The following is a 22,891-nucleotide window of genomic DNA, read 5'->3' on the forward strand; positions in this document are numbered from 1 at the left end:
CCAAGCACCCTTTCCATTCTCATCTCACCCGGTATGGCTAGTGCGCACTGATGGCGCCCTGTATGTGGTGGAGGTGTCTGTCGCTCACCCAGGATCTGCTGGCCATGTCCTGATAGCATCAGCAGTGTACCCAGGATACACCAGTTGTGCCAGTGCAAGAGCTGTGGCATCTGAGTGGTGCAGTGGCCCTTGCTAGGGTCGCCAACCTCCTGGTAGTGGCTGGAGATCTTCTGGGGTGACAGGTGATCTCCAGGCAACAGAGATCGGTTGCCTGGGAGAGAATGGCTGCTTTGGAAGGGGGCCTCAATGGTAGAGGGGTCAAACATATGCCCCGGGGGGCGGATCCGCCCCCTTGAGAGCTCTTATCCGGCCCGTGAACCAGCCGAGGCAACCACCCCCCTCCAGTCCCAATTGAGCTGGCGAGGCATGGCCCAGCCCTATCAAGTGACATTAATGTTTTATCCACTATGTTATATATGAGTTTGACACCCCTGCTCTATGGGCATTATACCCCGCTTAAGTCCCAGGAAGTTCCCAACCCAGACTTGGCAACCCTAGTTCTTTCAGGTCTACAGAACGAGATTCCAGTATTTTGTCCGGTACCAAAAACTACGATTTCAGATAACACTGAGAAGAATAGGAATGGTGGCTGAGCCAGGGCCCGATCCACCATGATCTGCCAGTGCGACTCTATGATAGGAGATTCAGGACGCAGCCATTCCTGTGTCTTTTAACCAGCGCTCTTATGTTCCCGTTTGTTTTCCTTCTGCAGTTTTTTAACAGGACTGGGGTGCTCAAACTGCATTGACTATTTCACTTCCCAAGGGTTACAGACTATTTATCACCTGCAGAACTTAACCATAGAGGTAAATATTTATCTGGGGCAAGCTCTTCTCCCGGTTCCGTCTCTCCTGTCCGTAGTTCTCGCAGCCGAGCCAGGCGTGACAACGGGAGCTCCGTGGATAGACCTTTACTGTTCCAAAAATTTCAGACTGCAGCCATGCTGGTGGTGGGGGAATAATTCTAATTGGAGTGATGATGCAAGAAGAAAAGGGGGATTCCTCCATGACCCTGCGCCATTTCCACAATCTGAATTGCCCTTGCGGAGCTGTTATTTCCCCCTACGAGAGCCAGAGTGGTGTAGTGGTTAAGAGTGGTGGACTCTGATCTGGAGAACTGGGTTTGATTCCCCACTCCTCCACATGAAGCCAGCTGGGTGACCTTGGGCTAGTCACTGTTCTCTCTGAACTCTCTCACCTACCTCACAAGGTGTCTGTTGTGAGGAAGGGAAGGAGATTGTAAGCCGGTTTGATTCTCCTTAAGTGGTAGAGAAAGTCGGCATATAAAAACCAACTCTTCTTCTTCATCATCTATTCATCGATCTCCTGTTGTGGCATTTGTCTCTTAAAGTGTGAAGATAGTGTTTTGGGGAGGGGCCATAAAAGTGGGAGGGGATGGGGAGATGGGGAAGCTCATGTGACCATCAGGCAAAGCTTATCATTTGCCATGAATCACTCATGCCACTGAGACAGATGTTAGGAGGTTTGCCATTGCTTGCCTCTGCAGGGTCTTCCTTGGAGGTATCCCTTCCAAAGTACTGACCCTGCTTAGCTTCTGAAAGCTTCTGTACCATGTGGTCTTCCCTCATTTGCATCTTAGTTCTGTACTATTGGCTGTGGACTGTTTTCCATCCTGGGCTGTAAGGACTGAATGGAAAATGACATCATAAAGACATCTTTATTTTTCATTGGCAGCTGGGGCCAGTTGCACACTATCCTAGACCAGGGGTATCAAACATATGGTGCATAGGCCGGATCCGGCCCCTTGAGTGCTCTTATCCGGCCTGCGAGCCAGCCAAGGAAGCCCCCCTCCAGTCCCGATCTGGGCTGATGAGGCATGGCTCGGCCCAACCAAGTGACATTTATATCATATCCGGCCCTTGTAACAAATGAGTTTGACACCCATGGCCTAGACTGAAACCTTCCTTACAACTAACTTCCTTACAACTAACTAAGTTCAGCATTTTGCTGTTTGTTTTTCAAGCCAATTTCTTGCATGATCAAGTCCTTCTACGTTTGCACTTATTTTAACTGGATTAACAAATGTGACGATTTCCCTATACGAGGCTTCAAGTTTGAAACTGGATCTCAAGATGAAGGGAAAGCTTGTATTGGTTGCAACCCCCTTCTCTTCCAAACTTGCTCCTGCACGAGTGTGACCCGAAAGCCAAAAGAGGAACTCTGGTTTTGCTTCTTGAAATATCTCAGTCTGAAAAATTTGCATTCAAAACTGTTGGACTGGGTACCACTGGGCACGTACAGAGTGCTCAGTTTGCATAGCTTCTTTTTTTCTGGTGCAAGGGTTTGGGGTGACCTTGATACAGAACTGTAATGCTGGGTACACACAGTCCTAAATGGTTTCACCCAACTCTTTCATTCACTTTCTGTGCCCAAATGATTTCATGTGCACCAACCGGAATGGTTGGAGGTCAGTTGTAGCCCACTGGCTTTTAAATGAAAACCAGTTTTGACAATAAAATAAGTCCAGTGGGGCCAGTGTAGTGTAGTCGTTAAGAGTGGTGGTTTGGAGCGGTTGATCTGGAGAACCGGGTTTGATTCCCCACTCCTCCAAATGAAGCCAGCTGGGTGACCTTAGGCTATTCACAGCTCTCTTCGAGCTCTCTCAGCCCCACCTACCTCACAAGGTGTCTGTTGTGGGGAGGGGAAGGGAAGGTGATTGTAAACTGGTTTGATTCTTCCTTAAGTGATAGAGAAAGTCGGCATATAAAAACCTCTTCTTCTTCTACTACTAACAAAATGCATTGCAGTATAACACGAATCAGAGCTAATCTCATCAAATGGTGGGCTAAGTTCCTCTGAGCATGCAAAGAGTCCTTCATTTGCATTGCTGAATTTCCTCAGTCCTGGGCACCTAATAGAGTTGAGTTCAAACTCATAAAAGCTTATGCTGGAATAAACTTTTGTAGATCTTTAAGGTGCCATTGGACTCCTGTTGTATTTTGCTGGGTTGACTGTCCCTCGGGAATAATAGGGTTGGATCCTACAGATTTGTTCCTCTAATAGAGGCACCTTCTTCCACACAAGGTGAATCTGGGGAAGGCAGAGGGAGGTGCTACAATTACTGGAACAAATCTGTAGGATCCAACCCTATAATCTGGCTATGTCTTCTTGGGCAGGATCTTGGGGCGCTGAAGATCCCGGAACAATACCGGATGATCATCTGGAGGGGCCTCCAGGAACTGAAACAGGGTCATGACTACGGAGCCCAGCAGCTGATCCGCTCCAGCAGCAACGCCTCCACCATCTCCATTGGCACGTCCGGGGAGCTGCAACGGCAGCGTGTCATGGAAGCCGTGCATTTTCGCGTGCGCCATACGATCACCATCCCGAACCGCAGCGGGGCTGACGAGTGGGCGGACTTTGGCTTTGACCTACCAGATTGCAAATCCCGCAAACAGTCCATCAAAGAGGAGTTCACAGAGGGAGAAATCAACTGAGAGGTCTCCCGGAGCGTTTGGGAACCGCCGAACGAGGACGAAAAGTTCAGAGGAGGCGAAAGGTGCTTGGAATTGAAAGTCGGGGAGAACAATCCTTGAGGAACCACAGAAAGTATTTTTTTTCCAGAGCTCGAGCGGTGGAATGCCACTGTCGTGCCGAGGAAGTCAATTGCTATGTGTCTTCCTGGGCAAAGCGGGCCTTGTTCTTTTCATGCCATCAAAATGACGAAAGGAAACAAGCAGCAGCTACTGGCAGCGAGTGTTCGGCAGCGAAACTTGAGCATGTCTAAAACTGACCGAATTTTCTACAAAACACCGTCAAATTCACGCTGCAATGTGAAGGGCTCGTTTATTTCGTCGGTCATGGTAGGCCCGCGCTCCTCCCTTTCCCCTCTTCCAAGTCATCCAAGATGGCTGAATCCTTAAACTTGCTCCTTTGGTGAAAGTGGAGCTGACTCTTCTCTGGTCGCCCTCCGTAGGGACGTCTCCACCGCCAAACAGTACCAAACAACTGTAACGACTTCTCTTCCAAACGGACTGCCAAAAAAAAGTGTTTGTTTTCTTCAGAGCTTTGCAAAATGGCAAAGCAGCTCCAAGAATATGACAGTTCCCAACAACATTCATAGTAGCTAGACAAAAATGCTTGTGCCGCAAGAGGGGTCGCCGGACCTATTGTATATACAGGATACGCACCATGTTGTTGTAAAGTTTTATTTGCCATGTAAGCTATTATCAAAAGTGCACGCAGACTGACAGGGCGAGGAAGAGAGTTCCTCATTCTCTCCCTGCCTACACACACACACAAAGTTGGAAACTTTGGTAAAGTTGGAAACCTCACATGATAAAATTAAGATTGTTATTTTGACCTTGTGGACTGATTCTTAAGAGAAATGTCAAGAAGCCATCGCTTTGGATTTAATGGGCTTGAATGAGAAATAAGGGTGAAATTCTATAATTACACTCCCTTCATACAAACACACCCTGAGAGAGGGGAACCATACAAACCTGATTATAGGTGAATGCTAATTGTTTCTCACCTGAGAGCCCCATAGGGCAGTAGGATTTCTTAGTTTTCAAGACCACTTCATGCAGAGGTGTGATTTTCAACAGAGCAGGAAGGGCTGTAATGGCTCTGGATCGAGCCCACCTGAGCAGCCCCTACAAGCCAGCAGCCCAGGGGCCACTGAACTCAGTGGCACATTGGCTCACACTCATCCCCCAAAATGGCAGCAGTGCATGAGGAGACCACTGGTGAGCTCTGATTACCCATGAAGGGTCTGAGTAGGGATGCCCTGTGCCTGTTGATGGTGGGCAATTAACAGGCCTGCCCGCCGCCCCTCAGCTGGTCGACAGGGGAAACAGGCCAGCTAAAGCGTGGCACAATAATGTCCCTTCGGAGGTAAACCCGGAAGCGACGGGGACCCTCTAGCACGTCCCTCAAAAACTCTATGGAAACCATAGAGTTTCTGGAGGAATGGGCTAGAGCATCTCCATCACTTCTGGGTTTGACGGGGACACTCTGGCACATTCCTCCAAAAAACTCTATGGTTTACATAGATTTTTTTTTTAGGGATGTGCTAGAGCATCCCTGTCACTTCCAGCTCTCCCGACCCAAGTTCCCGCAGATGGCAAGGGAGGACCTGGCAACCCTAGGTCTGAGCCTAGTGGCCCCTGAAGTGCTAGCAGAACAGCTTGGCCATTGTCAACACTGCTGTTTCTTCTATATTTTGTGTTTTTATCCCCCCCTTCCTCCAAGAAGCTCACGGAGGCATACATGGTTCTTCCTCATTTTACTCTCACGACAACCCCGCAGTGTAGGCTAGGCCAAGGGAGTGTCTGGTCTAGTCATCTGGCAAGTTTCATAGCAAAACGAGGACCTGAACACAGACCTAGGCCTTAGCCCATCGCTCTCACCACTATACCACACTGCCTCCCACTTACACTTCTGTTCCCACCTGAGAGTTAACTTGCAACACTTCCGAATCACATGAATGGTCTATGTGAATTAACTTGTGAGGGGGTTTGTGTCACGGCCGTGGCACTTTCCCTGAATCTAGATTGGCTGGGTGTATTCTTCAGCTCAAGCCCCACAAGATCAGTGGCTTGTGCTGGAGATACTCCTTGGCCTCAACAGACCTTACTTCCCAGTGGCAACCCCTGTTTTCTGGTCCCGGCCTCTGCTAAAACAGAATCCCCCTTTTTGCCATTTTGAGAAGTTAGTCCCCTGGGTTAAACAGCATTTTTACACCAAAGCAAACCTAACATGAGATTGCAGCCCTGACTACTTACCTCAGAATGAACTACGCCTGGGATAACACTTCCTGGTTTCCCCAGAGCTGCATGTTGTCACTCACTTACTTCTGAGTCAGCGCATACAGGATCGGGTTGCTATCATTTATCCTAAACTTAAACTTTAAAAAAGAGACCTGGTCAGGTTGTCCATTTGGCCATCTCATGGTAGCACCAGAGTAGAATTTTAGATTGTTTCGTGTATACTTTTGGATTTTTCACATCCTTGCAGGGCAAGGGTTCATGGATTTCTTTTTTTTTTTTAAATGGTCTGTAGTATGTTTATTTTACCCCTAAATCAGGTGCAGAAACCCTTACGGTTGCCAGCTCTGGGTTGGGAAATACCTGGAGATTTTGGGAATGGAGCCTGAGGAGGACGCTCACTTCTCAGCTAGAAGAGGTATTCTCTCCAGAGCGAGGAGCGGGAATGCCTCTTCTAAGAAGAGGCTTTCCGATGGATTTGCAAACTCCTGAGTTCGAAATAATAAACGTCTGAAAAGATCCAGAGCCCCATTCATTAGATGCGCCTTTTAAACATCACAAAATATTTGCATCAGTTGAATTCAATTGGTTAAGTGACTAAATATTGTGGCTGCCCTAGAAATTAAGATCCAGGGTAGGGTTGCCAGGTCCCTCTTCGTAACCGGTGGGAGGTTTTCGGGGCGGAGCCTGAGGAGAGCGGGATTTGGGGAGGAGAGGGACTTCAATGCCATAGAGTCCAATTGCCAAAGCGGCCATTTTCTCCAGGGTAACTGATCTCTATCGGCTGGAGATCAGTTGTAATAGCAAGAAATCTCCAGCTAGTACCTGGAGGTTGGCAACCCTAATCCAGGGGGACCACTAGACTGGCACTTTGCTAAAGATCCTACTTGCGAGCTGCGCACTTAAGCCTCTCCTGTAGTGATCAGGAGGAATTTGGACAACAGCGAATAAAATGTGGACAAAAGTAGTAAAGAGTTAAAGCACTTTAAGTTGTTAATTTTTTAAAAACCACTTAGACTTTCAAAGGTAATGCAAATACTTTTCCCCAGCAGTATTATTGTATATTACTGTATGTACATGGATGTATATGTTGCTGGCAATTTTCAAATTTTGGACACAGGGCTTGGGCGCAATCTAGATGTAGCTATTTTCAGCGGGGCATGGCTTGGTGGCTTTACTGAGTCAGGACCCCCTTAAACTGGGTAATTTGGGCACGATCCCTCATGAAGACCACCGCGGTCTCATTTACACTGGCGTTCGTTTTTATTTGATGGCTTTGGAACATCTGAATGCAAATACGGTTTTAAGTGGCCTGGGTTAAACACGCATCGAACACGTTGCGGGTAGCCGATTTCTGGAACGAGTGCAGAATCAGTGGTCCAGAAGTCCAGATGCTGATGGGCTTGTGGTCTTGGTTGTCACCTAAGAATCGGCCTCGTTAGACCATAGGCGTAACCCCATTGAGGCACTGTGGGTGCTTTGCTGGCTGTATGCCGGCATTCTTTCATTTTCTGGACTTGATTTTGTCTTGATAAATGTTGCTGAATACAGTTGGTTTTGGAATCATTTGGGATGGATTTGGATGGACAACAAAAAACGAATCGGAGCCTTGTGGCACCTTGAAAACGAACACAACTCTATTTCGGCATAAGTGCACAGGGCCTAGAGCTCACTTCTTCAGATATTATGAGTGGGTTTTCAGTATAGGATCTCTTGGAAGAAGTGGTCTCTACGGTCACATCAACACATGAAGCTGCCTTATACTGAATCAGACCCTTGGTCCATCAAAGCCAGTGTTGTCTACTCAAACTGGCAGTGGCTCTCCAGGGTCTCAGGTAGGGGTCTTTCACATCATCTAGTCCCTTTAACTGGAGATGCTGGGGATTGAACCTGGGACCTTCTGCATGCCAAGCAGATACTCTACTTCTGCATGCCAAGCAGATACTCTACTTCTGCATGCCAAGCAGATACTCTACTTCAATGCATGCCAAGCAAATGCTTTACTACTGAGCCACAGCCCCTCCCCTATGCTTGTGCTGGAACGGTGTTTTGTTAGCCTTTAAGATGCCAACAGACTCATGTTTCTTTTGGCTAAGATGGAGTAACATGGCCATGCCCTTTGAATTAGTAGATGGACTATGAGACATTCTTTCTACAGATTACCGCCCCATTACTAGCCCTCGAGTGTATACTTTGCCAATAAAGGCAGACCGGCGTTTGGCATATGTTATGGGTCAATTTTGAAATGTGGACATATTCAGAGGAGCCCAAGAAAGAATCTTGCAATGCCCACTCTTTGGCAGGGAGGTCCCTGCACTGGCCGGCATGAAAAACATATCCGAGTGGAAACGGGCAAAAAACCCCCCATACCAGCATTGTAATTGGTTTCTTAGAGAAGTGTCTGGCAAAAATCCAGAAATCCTTGTTTCCTTTTCTGCGTTTACCTTGATATTTGGTCCCTGCTCCGATTCTGGGGCTACTAAGATGTGCTCAGGATTTGGGATCACCCTTTAACATATGCACATGTGCAGCTCAACCACGTAATGTCATGAATTGTGCGATCTGTTTTGTTTTATTGTAATGATATCTTTGGGAAACAAAATGTGTTATTTTTATAGCTCTCTCTTTCTTTTTCCTTTTTTGTAACACAATAAACGTATTTGAAATGTTGTTGGCATCTAAAGGGAAAGTGAAATCACATGCATGCACAGCTTCAGGCTGCAAGTCACATGACTAGGTTCTCCATCCCATCCCCAAATTCCCTTCACATATAAAACTAGCATGTCAGGGGAAGCCTTTTTCTTGACAGTTTGTTTTCTACATGCATGGATTTTTTAAAAATAGAGAACCAGTCTACCACAGGAGCCTATGCCTTCTGTCTGAGGTAGGAAAGCTCAGATGCTGGTTGACCACCTCAGTGAGAACTAGGCATTGGCCCTTCCAGATAAGAGAACTGACCTTCGAAGGCCGAAAAATGTGCAGATCATATTATTCCAGACCCAAAGCCCTCTCAGGAGCAGAGGTCCACCACCCAAACCAAGCCAAGCGAAGAGGAACCATTCAACAAAACTCAAAAAGGACCTGATCTGGTATAAATGCTTGGGAAACTTTAATCACAGTCAGCTCAGGCCAATCTCTGCCTGCTAATTCCTCAGGGTAGGAGGCCAGAGTCTGGGACTTCTAGATCCTGCACCACCATTTGCTTTGCAGCTGTCTCTTGGGGGGTAGGGTCTTCAAAAGGCAGCATGCACCCTCTCCGCCCACCCTGCCTGTCGCACAACAGGCAGGCGATCCCTTGCTCGTCTCTGCAGATTTGGTGGACCGTGGCCCTTGTCGTACATGATACTTCCACGGGAAGCCGGGTTCAACAAACAGCCCAACTCCAGAGAGCTATCGGGGTAATTCACAGGGTTAACAAGATTTCCTTGAGAAATGGTCTTTGCACCTGGGATATCCGTGGAGCACCCATTCCCCCCCCCCCACACCAATAGCTTGTGAGCCCCTGAGGTTCATTGGATCTATGCCCTTTACAAGAGATGTGTCTCTGTTTTTAGCTAGGTAGTGACGAGAGCAACTCCATGTGCCCCGACAGAATGCAGCTGATGTCAGTTTGGCCCACAGAAGGTACGTGGCCAGTTGACCTGGTATCCTTCCGATTGCCGAATTAGCCCCAGTTTGGTTAACTCACTGGATCAGTTTTCCGGCTCTCGTCGATTTGGACAGTTTCTTCAAGTATTTGCAGAAGGTCTCCTGTATTCAAACAGAGTAAGAGTGAGGAGTGAATTCTATGCTGATTCTATGACCTTAGGGAGTTCATGAGAGGAGGGCATCTTGGCATGGAATAGGGGTCGCTGAGGGTGTGTGGGGGAGGGAGTTGTGAAATTCCTGCATTGTGCAGAGGGTTGGACTAGATGACCCTGGTGATCCCTTCCAACTCTATGATTCTATCAATTAAAAAAAACCCATTTTATTAGGTTTTTGGGTAATACATAGAAGGAAGGGGAAGAGGGGGTAAGGAGCAATTGTCTTAACATGTCTTATTGGGTTAGCGTCTATGACAGGTCTTCTCCGTTCTTGCTTTTTTCTTAACAATCAAATTTCTATTCTAATCTAATTTCTATTTTAAGCTCATTTCTTCTCTATAATTATATAATTCATAAAGATCAAACAATTATTCTAACTTTTCTCACTTTTAACTATTCCAACTTGTGTCTTAAATCACAACAATACGTACTTTGTTTATATCTTAAATTCACAGTATATCTTCCATAGAACAATTTCCATTTTTGTTCGTGTTCTTCTGGTGATTCTATGATTCTTTGACTCTATGATTCTATCAATTCAACCAGCCAAGCCGCTACAAATCCTGGACCCTGCACATCTCCAATTCCACGGCGCAATCTGCAGGTGTGTGTCACTCACCGGAAACCCGCAAGAGCTTTCCTCATATCCGTGTCCACTGCACTTCCTTCCGCCATTCTCAGGGGAGGGGCTGTTGCACTGCCGAGACCGTCTCACGACCCCCAGCCCACATGAGGCGGGGCACGGCGTCCACGATGCCCAAGTAGACCACATTCCATCAACTGAGGCACAGTGGGGGAAAATCATTCTAGCACCATTCCTATATAACGGGGGCAGAGGAACTGAGGAAGCCTCAACACTTAAATGAGTCCACAATTTAACGTCTTCATTTTTAAATGACCCCCCCCATTTTTGCCAATTAAGCGCCTGTAACCTCTGTACCTGGACATTTGTCCTTGTTACAAGGGGCCACTTCCTCCTCCTCCCCTTCACAAGGTAGACCTCCTCTGGAAGGTGCAGGGTTGTTGCATACGCGGAGCCGTTTCTTGAACCCGGAACATGTCTCTGAACACACCGCCCAGGGGGACCATTCTGACCACTGGCCGTTGGCTTGAGGGAGAGAAGGAGAACCAGTTACTGATTCCGTTGCAATTTAGACCCCTGGCCTCTTTGACTGGCGGACATGTCAGCGGGAGAATTTCAAGACATCAAATGGCCGAGGTCCAATCTGGATGGCTCAGGCTAGCCCTTTCTCATCAGATCTCAGAACCTAAGTAGGGTTTAGTCTTTAGATGGGAGACCACCAAGGAAGTCCAGGGTTGCTACACAGAGGCAGGCAATAGCAAACCGCTACTGTTCTGTCTGCCCTGACCTGGATGGCTCAGGCTAGCCCGATTTCATCAGAGTTGAACATGTGAACACATGAAGCTGCCTTCTACTGAATCAGACCCTCGGTCCATCAAAGTCAGTATTGTCTACTCAAACCGGCAGCGGCTCTCTTCTGCATGCCAAGCAGATGCTCTACCACTGAGCCACGGCCCCTCCCCCTAAAGGATTCCCAGGACTCATTAGGAGAAGCCAGGGCTGTTATGTCCAAACTACAGTTCCCAGGATCCCTTGGGAGAAGGCATGCCAGGTATGTACAAAATATATTTCCTGGGATTCTTTGGGCTGAAGCCAAGGCAGTGAAGTTGGTATAAAGCCAATTTATATATCCCTCTTACTATGGCATTCTGCACGTTCCCAACTAGCCAGGCTTACCTGGGCAGGGATGAAGGTCGGGACAGAGCTGGATGTCCGAAGAAGGCCCCACACACCGCATGCCGCTCTCTGGGTGAGTGCACTGGCGGATCCGCATCTGGTTCTGGAAGCCACAGGTGGCAGAACAGAGAGACCACGGAGACCATGGCGACCAGGTGCTTTTGGCTGCAATAGGAAAAGAAAGGGATGGATTCCAAAAAAGGACAATATCACCCAAGGTCACCTAGGGCTATCGATCATCAGGGCCCTGCGGGACCTTAAGGAGTTCCCCAGGGCCTGTAAAACTGAGCTATTCCACCAGACCTATAACAGGGCAGCGGCAAGTTTATCAATCATGGCCTCCCCATCCTCCCCACAACTCTTGACATCTGTGGGGGGGCTGACCTGCCATAACCCAGTAACACTGTGGTGTCTGAGTGGCTTTAAGGCCATCTTTGTTTACAGTTTTAATATGAGGTTTTAAATTATTGTTTTATGGTTTTATGTATTTTAAAGGCTGTTACCCGCCATGAGCCTGGCCTTGGCTGGGAATGAGGGCGGGCTATACATTTGAACAATAAATAAATAAGATCTCAAGGATGGGTCTGGAGTTCTCCTGGGATTATAACTGATCTCCAAGCTACAAAGGCCAGTTTCCCTGGAGGAAATGGAGAAACAGTATCCTAGAGTGAGATCACATCTCCACTGAGCTCTGTCCCTTCCCCACACTCCCAATGTACCACCCTCCAACTTGCCAGGAATTTCCCAAGCTGCAAGGCTCCTCTTAGGGTTCTTACAGAAAACAGTTACCTTGGCACCAAACCCCGTCGCCGATAAAGCCGCTTGGACACACGCAGATGTAGGAGCCCAGAATATTCAAACAAGTCGCATCTTGGTTACAGCCGTGGCTTCCCCTTGCACATTCATCTACATCTAGAAACAGGCGCAGGAGAGGAAGTCGCAGCAAGGGTTCACACAGCGGCATCATTTGCTAAACAAGGGCTGTGATACTCAAGGGGTCAATAATACCCCTCCCAGGATAGGGTTGCCAACCTCCAGGTGGTGGCTGGAGATCTCCCGCTATTACTACTGATCTCCAGGCGACAGAGATCAGTTCCCCTGGAGAAAATGGCCGCTTTGGCAATTGGACTCTATGGCAATGAAGTCCCTCCCCTCCCCAAACCCCGCCCTCCTCAGGCTCCACCCCCAAAATCTCCAGGTAATTCCCAGCCCAGAGGTGGCAGCCCTACCCCAGGAGGATGTGGGCACCTATCTTGCTTCCCTGCCAGCTCCAAGCAGTCGAGGGGGCTGTTTTGACCTGGGAAATCCTTCTGGGTTTTACCGAGTCAGACGCTTGAGTCCATTGTGGTCTCAGAGTGAGACCTTCCCCCGAATCCCAGCTCCTTCTTAAGCAGAGACACCGGCCGTCGAACCTGAGACCTCAGGGGTGCCAAGGAATGCGCTCTGCCGCTGAGCTTTCTCGTACCACAAGACCACAACACATGAACACATGAAGCTGCCTTCTACTGAATCAGACCCTGGGTCCATCAGTCAGTGTTGTCTACTCAGACTGGCAGCAGCTCTCCAGGTCTCAGGCAGAGGTCTTTCACATCACCTTCTTGCCTGGTCCCTTTAACTGGAGATGCCGGAGATTGAACCTGGGACCTTCTGCCTGCCAAGCAGATGCTCTACCACTGAGCCAGACCCTTATACTGAATCAGACCCTTGGTCCATGTCTACTTTGACCGGTAGTGGCTCTCTAGGGTCTCAGGCAGAGGTCTTTCACATCACCTACTTTCCTAGTCCCTTTCACTGGAGATGCCGGGGATTGAACCTGGGACCTTCTGCATGCCAAGCAGATGCTCTACCACTGAGCCACGACCCCTCCCTAGAGGCCTTTCCTCCCCCAGCCTCGTTATGACCGCTGATCAGGAGATTCTACATCACCCTGACCTATGCAGCTGTACAGGCCATCTCCTTCGAACCCTTGCGGACAGCGGCAGGAATACGACCCATATCCGTTGACGCACTCTGCCTCGGGCAAGCAGTTCATCGGCATCCCTCTTTTGCACTCGTCTACATCTTTATAAAAAGAGGGGCGGGGGAGAAGAACAAAATGAGTTTGATAGGGGGGAGACCTGCTAGCCTGTGGTTCCCCATACAAGTCTCTCACGAGAATCCACTTAAATCCAACTGGGCCATTAACACAATTTTATCCGCAGTACCATATTTTTATCCGCGGTACCATATTGTTATCTGCGGATACATTTTTATCCGCAGTTCCAGCTAGGAAAAGTTGAGGGCAGCAGGAAAAGAGGAAGACCCAACAAGAGATGGATGGACTCAATAAAGGAAGCCACAGCCCTCAATTTGCCAGATCTGAGCAAGGCTGTCAAAGATAGGTCATTTTGGAGGACTTTCATTCATAGGGTCGCCATGAGTTGGAAGCGACTTGACGGCACTTAACACACAACCACACACCATATGCATCATGGTCTGATAGGAATCGTCAAAAAACCATTTACAATTGGTTTTGATCCACAAAATCTGAATAGAGTTGGGACTGAAGAAAGCCAAGTCTGTGGTCCATCAACGTCGCATTGATATTGAGTTTCAAAATGACAATGCTCTTCTTCCAAACTACTTTAAAAACCTCAGGTCACAGGGACCACCAGGGTCATCAAGTCCAACCCCCTGCACAATGCAAGAAATTTACAACTACCTCCCCCCCGCACCTAGTGACCAGAAGATGGCCAAGATGACCTCCCTCTCATCATCTGCCTAAGGTCACAGAATCAGCATTGCTGCCAGATAGCCATCTATCCTCTTCTTAAAAACCTCCATGAAAGGAGAGCTTACCACCTCCTGAGGAAGCCTGTTCCACTGAGGAACCGCTCTTAACAGTTAGAAAATTCTTCCTAATGTCTAGACGGAAACTCTTTTGATTTAATTTCAACCCGTTGGTTCAGGTCCGGCCTTCTTGGGCAACACAAAACAACTCAGCACCATCCTCTACATGACAGCCCCTCAAATACTTGAACATGGTTATCATATCCCCTCTCAGTCTTCTCCTCTTCAGGCTAAACATACCCAGCTCCTTCAGCCTTTCCTCATAGGACATGGACTAGGTCATGGATAGGCAGTTATTCAGCCCTTTATCTAACCTCAATTACTTCCCCAACATTAAGATGGTCCTTTTCTAGGGCCTGATTTGATGACCTTCCATCTGCTGTACTCTCAGGAAGGTTTCTTCATTGCCCAAGGGAGACACGGAAATGCTCTTGTCCCATGGATATGGTGGAGACGCTAGCACATATTTTGCTCCATTGTGAACATTATAATGATGCCAGAAATCGTTTAATTACTCCCCTCCTATCTTGATTTGTACACTCTCACACCTCTGAGGCCTCCTTGGTAGAATATCTACTGGAAGATAGGGAGAATACTCATATTCTGCATAAAATTTTTGCTCCTATGTTTGTTGGAAGTGGAAGGCATTTATGAAGAACAAAGACCTTCTGGGCGAACCTTCAGATTAACTAGTATGGATGAGATGCTGTAAGTGGGAGTTGTATAATTTTATTGTAGGATGTATATTTTATATTTTATGCTGGCCTTTGGCTATAATAATAAATGATTGAGTCTCTCACGAGCCACTTTAAGCCACTGCCTCCATCTTGGTTTGCAGGGGCAGGACTATTGGGACAATGTCGAAGTTTGCATACGTGGGAGACGTGGATTCAATGAAGCTCATGGGGTGACCCATTGAGAGTAAAAAAGGTAAACGTAGTCCCCTTTGCAAGCACCCGGTCATTACTGACCCACGAGGTGATGTCACATCACGACATTTACTAGGCAGGCTTTGTTTACGAGGTGGTTTGCCATTGCCTTCCCCAGTCGTCTACACTTTACCTCCAGAAAGTCATTTCACCAACTTCGGAAGGATGGAAGGCTGAGTCAACCTTGAGTCGGCTACCTGAACCCAACTTCCGTCAGGATCGAACTCAGGTCGCGGGCAGAGCTTTTGACTGCAGTAGTGCAGCTTACTACTCTGCGCCTGGTCTTGGCCAGGGAGGGTGGGTTAGACATTCAATAAATGAATAAATAAATAAATAAAATGCTCTTTAATGCCTTTATGATCCTCACCAGGTGATCATGGGCTAGTAATTCTCTCTCAGGCTAACCTACCTCACATGGTTGTCATAAAGATAAAATGGAAGAAGGGGACAGCAAGGTATGCCGCCTTGAGCTCCTTGGTGTAAGGGTAAAAATGCACAAAAATAAATAAAGGATCCTGAGCAAGTCCACATGTCCCTGTAAGCTAATGCTGCTTCTTTGTGTGTGGCTGCATCAGGAGCTGTCCTCAGCATCTGGTAGACTGCCTCTACGCCCGGAGGCTTCACATTTAGCTATGACGACTCCTAGCTGCTCCTAGCCCTACCCCTCCTCAGAAACCATCTTCATCGGCTGCCACCACACCTCACCCGCTGATTCGGTATGGTCCTGTGGTAAGTAAAAAGCTGAAAGAAGCCAAGCTCACAATTATTTACCGACACAGTGTACTCCGTTCCCCACAAATCCCGGATTGCAAAAGCAGTTCTCTGGGGCCCGACTTCCGTTGCAGGTTTTGGTGACATCTGAAGGGACATAAGAACGTAAGAATATAAGAAAGGCCATGCTGGATCACACCAAGGTCCATCAAGACCAGCAGTCTGTTCACACAGTGGTCAATCAGGTGCCTCTAAGTAGTCCCCAAACAAGACGACTGCATCAGCATTCTCCTGCCTGTGTTCCAAAGCACCTAATAGAATAGGCATGCTCCTCTGATCCTGGAGAGAATAGGTATGCATCATGACCAGTATCCATTTTGACTAGTAGCCGTGGATATCCCTCTCCTCCACTCCCCTCTTAAAGCCTTCCAGGTTGGCAGCCATCACCACATCCTGGGGCAGGGAGTTTTACAATTTAACTATGCGTTGTGTGAAGAAATACTTCCTTTTATCAGTTTTGCCAGCTTCAGCAGATTACCCCTTATTCTAGTATTATGAGAGAGGGAGAAAAGCTTCTCCCTGTCCACTCTCCCCATACCATGCATAATTTTATAGACCTCTATCATGTCAATAAAAGCCAACAGCAGGTAAATGACATTTGCAGGCGTGATTGGATCAGGTGTGATATGCAGAAGGTGTGGAGGCGTGGGGAACACCACCTCGGGATCCTCTTGGATCAAAGTAGGAAATGAAAAAGATGGATGGACAGAGGAGCCAACAGAAGACAGATTAGTAAATGGATAGACAGATGGAGATTTTTTAATTATAAATTATGTCACTTAACCAGAAATTAGAAAAGGAGGGAGAGATTCCGTACCTTTCTTTATTAAGAAGAGTCTCTGGGCTACCAAGACTCTTCCAGGGACCTCAGAGGAAAAATCATAGACCAGGGCTCGAATATAACTGAAGTCGGTATCCCTGAGAGATGGGAAAGAAAGCCATGAAATGCATCTCACCCACTCTTTAAGCACAGCTATCAAAGTGAGTCTTCCCACATGTGTCCCCCTACACTACTCCCTGGGTTACACACAACGAGGAAGCACTATGGAATGATGGCCCTTGGCAAAAAGAAGATGGTGAGTATAGAATCAAATGAAACCAGACGGCCATCGCACTCAGACAAAGACGTTCATCTCCCGGAAACTCCTTGACCAGAGGTGCAAGGCCAAACAAGCAAACCAGAGAGACAACATCTAAGACAAGTCCTCGAAATTTAGTATAACATTCCCAATATGTTTCAAAGCCTCTGTTCCTTAGAGGCAAAAGGTCTGCCTTATTCAGACAGAAACAGATAAAGCACGATTCAGTTCAAGGATGTTTTATCAAAGCAACCAATTGTCAGAATGTCCTCCAAGGTTTTTGAAAGCCTCTCTGGTGGCAAGCGTACATTAATCCTCTGATCTCAATCTTTTCCACACCGCTGGCCAGTACCACTGCATGGCTGTCGAGCAGTGTCATCGGCCGGGGTTCCTTGATCCACTCGACAAAACTGGAAGGAGAAACCCGGAGGTCTTGGGGCAACCGGACGGCGACGGTGTCTCCTTCCAAGAATGCTCCGATTTCTAGAAAACCCAAACGAGCAAGTGAGAAACCATATGTGCATCAGTGAGTTAAAAAGCTTCCTCTGGGGAGAGTCTGGTCGATACGTTGTTCTCCGCATTGCGCCCCCGCGTCCGCATCCCTCGCAGAGTAATCCTAGGCAGAGTTCATCCCGTCTAAGCCCGCTGAAATCAACCTAACCCTAACCTGGATCCAGTTTTTGGCCTCTCCTGTTAAAGGATGATGAAGAAGAAGAGTTGGTTTTTATATGCCGACTTTCTCTACCACTTAAGGGAGAATCAAACCGGCTTACAATCCCCTCCCCCTCCCCACAGCAGACACCTTGGGAGGTAGGTGGGGCTGAGAGAGCTCTTAATAGAACTGTAACTTGCCCAAGGTCACCCAGCTGGCTTCATGTGGAGGAGTGGGGAAACCAACCTGGTTCACCAGCTTAGCCTCCGCTGCTCATGTGGAGGAATGGGGAATCCAACCCGGTTCTCCAGATCGGAGTCCACCACTCCTAACCACCCTTCTTAACCACCACACCACACTGGCTCTCCCAGTACTGATCTTGAGTACTGGCGGTTCCTGGAGAGCTGCAAACAGGGAGCAATACTGAGCTAGCAAGACGGATGGCCTGACTTTTCATGAGGCTTCATGTGTACTGCTGTCAACATGATGCATCAATGAAAAGATGGTCAACAGGTGGGCCAAAGTCTAGATGTGGCCTCTTGAAGCATTACCCAGAGAGCCAGTGCGGAGTCCTGAGTTCAAGTTTCCCACTCAGCCCTGTCATCGTTCCCTGGGTGTCTCATACTGCCATCCCAAGCAGAGTTAATGCCCTTCTAAACCCATGGGCTTTGATGGAGTCAGAAGAAGAGGAGTTGGTTTTTATATGCCGACTTTCTCTACCGCTTAAGGGAGACTCAAACCGGCACACAATCTCCTTCCCTGCCCTTCCCCACAACAGACACCCTGTGAGGTAGGTGGGGCTGAGAGAGCTGTGATGAGCCCAAGGCCACCCAGCTGGCCTCATGTGTAGGAGTGGGGAAACCAACCTGGTTCACCAGATTAGCCTCTGCTGCTCATGTGGAGGAGCAGGGAATCTTAATGACACCACGCTGGGTATAGAAGAAGGGTATACCTGTACTGAGGATGGCAATTTCCCAGTTACACCCAGTTCCCAGTTCCTAGCTAGAGTTAGTCCCTCGATATATAGGCACGTAGTCCTTAGGATGGGTTTTTCTTTTTTCTACATTAATGGGCACAGGCATGCCCACTGCCCAAGTTTCTCGAGCCCTTCTTTTGAGCCTGCTTGCAAGAAATCATCGGGGCTAAGAGATCACAAGTTTCACCTTACCTATAGGCACCCTATCCAGCACGAAAAAGTATCTCAGGCGGGAAGGGTTTATCATCTGGAAGTCCATCAGATCGTAGGCCTCGACTGCGGCTGTTTTGCTGGGCGGCAAGGGGGACTTCAATTCTGCCCAGAAAAGGTTTGGGTAAAAATCATCCTCGTCGATCGAAAGCAAGGTCAGGGCTTGGCCATTGTTGGCTACAGACATCCTTTTGGTTGGGTTCACCCCAGGGGTCAATCTTCTTCGGTAGCTGCAAAGGAAGCAGCAGATTCTCCAAGTGATGGCTTGCAGGTGAGACTTCAGGGTATGAATGACTGATGTCTACAAACTCTGTTGGGTACCTAACTCTCAACAATCAGAAGATCTTCTCTAAATTCTGATGAGTATCTCATTCAAAGGCATACAGAGATTCCCAAGTATTAGGAAACCTTCACCAAATTCTATAAGAGCATAAGAAAGGTAATGCTGGATCAGATGGACCAAGGCCCATCAAGTCCCGCAGTCTGTTCACATAGTGGCCAACCAGGTGCCTCTAGGAAGCCCCCAAACAAGACGGCTGCAGCAGCAGCATCCTGCCTATGTTCCACAGCACCTAACAGAATAGGCATGCTCCTCTGATACTGGAGAGAATAGGTATGCATTATGACTGGTATTCATTTTGACTAGTAGCAATGAATAGCCCTCTCCTCCATGAACATGTCCCCTCCCCTCTTAAAGCCTTCCAAGTTGGCAGCCATCACGACATCCTGGGGCAGGGAGTTCCACAATTTAACTATGACTTCTGGCCCATTTTGCAAAAAACAAAAAAACAATAACCCCCAAATGGTTGGTCTGTATGGGACCATCCTTGGCTATCAACATACCTGTTGAACTGCGGGCTTTGGCCAGAATAGAATTTGTACCACAGCACTATGTATGTTGGGTGTTTGCCAGAGATGGAGAGTGAGACAGTCAAAGTGACTTTGCTTCCAGGCGTGACCGTGAGAAAGCAAATCTGTTCTCCGAAACCATCACAAGGGCAGGCTTCGGAAACGATGAGGTGGATGCCAGGATCTATGAACAAAAAGCAAAGTTAGGATTCTTTTAAAAATATTTTGGTTAATCAGAATCAGGGCATTTTTTTTGTCTTGGTACTCACTAGTACCGGGGGGGGGGGCGCTTTCCCAAATCCTGATGTGCTGGCCTGCCCACTCAGCCAGAGAAAGAGAGAGAAAGAGAGTAGACTGTAAACAACAGCCTAGTGGGGATCCGCACAGGGAAAGTGACTTGGTGAAAGTTGGTGCCACTCATATATGAGCAACTGCATCATTTTTTTAAACAAAAAAAGGCACTGATTAGAAGTATCACCAATGGAAGAAATCATAGTTGATGGTATGTTGAAGAAATCATGAGGAGGAGGAGGAGGAGGAGAAGGATTTTCTATGCCAACTTTCTCTACTGCTTAAGGAAGAATCAAACCGGCTTACAATCACTTTCCCTTCCCCTCCCCACAACAGACACCCTGTGAAGTAGGTGGGGCTGAGAGAGCTGTGACTAGCTCAAGGTCACCCAGCTGGCTTCATGTAGAGGAGTGGGGAAACCAACCCGGTTCACCAGATTAGCCTCTGCCGCTCATGTGGAGGAGTGGGGAATCAAACCCGGTTCTCCAGATAAGAGTCCACCGCTCCAAACCACTACACCATGCTGGTGGTATGACTGCCATCAATCAAAAACTCTGAATAGCTTTGAAATGTTTTTATGTAGTGGCTGAAAGGCATGTTGTTTATTCACCATGTTTGTAAAAGCCACTGCCATAAAAAAGGCATTCCCTGTTTGCGGGGACAACGAATGGCTCTCCTCGGATAGAGGAGTGCCTCTTCTGTGATTCCTTCGTTTTGAAAAGAAGGAACGCATGCCTCTTCTAAGATGGGGCAGGCTTGGTGGCTGAAGGTTTTGTAATTGTCTGCTTCCCAGTTTATCAAGATCAACTTTTAAAGTTAATCAAGAGGAATCAGATGTTTAGGAGAGACTCCGAGGCAAATACCTTCCACTTCCCCAACATTTATCCTGACAAAATTTTCTTAAGCAGCCTTAAACATTTGTGCGTATTTGTGCTGTGGTCCCAAGGAGAACAGGATTCATTCTTGTTGCCGGTGCCCAGATCCTTTTTCTGAACCTTTCACACAAAGACACACACATGCCAGAAGATACATTTAGGGATTACTCGCCTTGGCAAAAGTTCATGCCATCCCCTCTGTAGCCTGGTAGACACTGGCAGTAAAAATCTGACGTCACTTCGTCTTGCTGACAAATTGCCTTTGGGTGACACTGAATCTTGTTTCTAAGGCACTCCAGTCTGTATGGATCTACAGGAGGAAACAGAGACAGCGTGGATATGTTTGGTGGGGAAAGTTCTGTCAAGCTGCAGCCGACTTATGGTGATCTTTTCACCCCTCCTTCCGACAGATCTGTGAATTGCTTCCTGCGGGAGACAGAACGGGGTCGTTTATGCATGGGGAGTTTTACCTGAGGTTCGCCGCTCGCTGGACACACACTTCCCTGTTGGGAATCTATGCACCAGCAGTCTCCAAGCTCAAATCAAGTCCCCGCCCCTTGAAATGCTGCTTTGTAATTGGCTTACTTTGTAGAGGTTACTGTGAGAGAAAATTCCCCCTCCCCCAAAAAACCAATTGCTGCATAAAAAAGCATTTTAAGAACAGAAACACACAAAAAAACGGCACAATCTGAAGTGGGGAAGAAGCCTTTCTTCTGCTCAGAAAGAGCTCTGAGGAAGCAGGAAGAATTTGAATCCCCACCTCTTTACATGCTGCTTTGTAATTGGCTGTGAGAGAAACCTAGCTTGCGTGTCCAGTGCTTTGCCTTATGCATGGGGATTTCACCCAGGCTGAGCTCAGTGAAGAGGGAAGAATCGGGTTAACAGAGGAACGGGAAGTCCCGGGATTTGTGAGAGCTGGCTGCGAGGTCATCTCTAGTGGACGGAAAACTCATGCATAACTCCAAGGAACAACAGAGACAGACGGAGGGCAAACGTGAGTGAAAGTACCCATGCATAAACGACCAACGTGAGCATCTCAGAAGGGTTTGGATCACTCCAGCTCCCCAATTCCGGAAGACAGCCTCCCCCACCCCACAAGAATACAGAACGTGCCTATGGCAACACCCACCGAATTGAAACATCCCTATGATTCTAGTGTCAGTAACAGAGGACATCAAGAGTCGTCCTGTTGACCTGCCATCCAAGGACTCACCGTGGATCTTGCTGTGGATTTGTGCAGCAACAAGGCAGAGAAGGAGAAAGAGCGGACCGCTCGTGAGCATCTTCAGTTAAAGCCCTCGTCGCCACAGACCTCGCATGTCGCCGGCGGCTGGCGGGTTGAGGAGAATCCCAACGGCATCTGTGCAGAGTTGCTCGCGATGCCCATTGGTCAATTGTGGTCTCCGGAGATCTGGAACCTGCACGATCTAGGCCCAGCCTTTGGGGAGGGAGAATTTCAGTTTCTGTTCAAATGGATTCTGAAGATTCTGGTTCCAAGATTCTGATTGCTGTGGATCGGGTGTCAGAGATCCGAGTTCATCGCTCTGTGCCACAGGGCAGAGGTTTTCAAATTGTGCTCCAGGGAATCCCCAGGTTGCCTGAAAGGGACTGCCAGTAATGGCGGACAACGGTGGTGGTTTCAAGACCACGTCCGGACTTTCCCCCCCATCCACAAGCCTTTGGTTGGTCCACTGACTTTGTGTGTGGATGAGTGCGTGTTTCCAGTATTCTCAAGTTAGAACCGTTCATTCCAGGGATGGAGCTACATTATTCTCTTTATCGGCTGGGTCCCACCAATGTATTCCCAGTTCCACCCACTTCTTTGAAACAGGGCAAACCACAATCCCATGGATGATTTTTAATTGTTTTTCAAAGCTTTGCTTCCACATTCTCCCTCTCGCAGCATCAGAACTGCCCTGCTGTGCTCCAAAACCTCACCAAACAATGTTCTTAAAAGAGTAATTTATGAGCCGCCATGCCATAAGAAAAAAAGCACTCAAGGCAGCTTACAAGAAGAAACAGAAATAAACATAGTTATGTCTGCAGAGGAACTGGCTAAAATCCTCTTTAAAGTTTCTGG

At 47.9% G+C, this 22,891-nt stretch overlaps 2 protein-coding genes across 2 annotated transcripts in view; one reads left to right on the plus strand and one right to left on the minus strand.

Moving 5' to 3' along the window:
* Nucleotides 1–3,547, plus strand: part of TP73 (tumor protein p73) — a 51,502-nt gene extending 47,955 nt beyond the window's left edge. The window contains exons 11-12 of the mRNA XM_056865381.1: nucleotides 773–866; nucleotides 3,197–3,547. Of these exons, the coding sequence (XP_056721359.1) occupies nucleotides 773–866; nucleotides 3,197–3,517 (415 nt within the window). The 3' untranslated portion in view covers nucleotides 3,518–3,547. The remainder of the gene's footprint in view (nucleotides 1–772; nucleotides 867–3,196) is intronic.
* Nucleotides 3,548–9,472: 5,925 nt separating this feature from the next.
* CCDC27 (coiled-coil domain containing 27) overlaps nucleotides 9,473–22,891 on the minus strand; it is a 28,132-nt gene continuing 14,713 nt past the window's right edge. The window contains exons 13-23 of the mRNA XM_056865532.1: nucleotides 19,640–19,829; nucleotides 18,779–19,026; nucleotides 17,267–17,441; nucleotides 16,697–16,797; nucleotides 15,880–15,966; nucleotides 13,283–13,411; nucleotides 12,140–12,262; nucleotides 11,351–11,515; nucleotides 10,532–10,699; nucleotides 10,211–10,371; nucleotides 9,473–9,538 (exon numbers count right to left, since the gene is read on the minus strand). Of these exons, the coding sequence (XP_056721510.1) occupies nucleotides 9,473–9,538; nucleotides 10,211–10,371; nucleotides 10,532–10,699; nucleotides 11,351–11,515; nucleotides 12,140–12,262; nucleotides 13,283–13,411; nucleotides 15,880–15,966; nucleotides 16,697–16,797; nucleotides 17,267–17,441; nucleotides 18,779–19,026; nucleotides 19,640–19,829 (1,613 nt within the window). The remainder of the gene's footprint in view (nucleotides 9,539–10,210; nucleotides 10,372–10,531; nucleotides 10,700–11,350; nucleotides 11,516–12,139; nucleotides 12,263–13,282; nucleotides 13,412–15,879; nucleotides 15,967–16,696; nucleotides 16,798–17,266; nucleotides 17,442–18,778; nucleotides 19,027–19,639; nucleotides 19,830–22,891) is intronic.

This window comes from Euleptes europaea, chromosome 19, assembly GCF_029931775.1.
Source record: "Euleptes europaea isolate rEulEur1 chromosome 19, rEulEur1.hap1, whole genome shotgun sequence".
NCBI classification, from domain to species: domain Eukaryota; kingdom Metazoa; phylum Chordata; class Lepidosauria; order Squamata; family Sphaerodactylidae; genus Euleptes; species Euleptes europaea.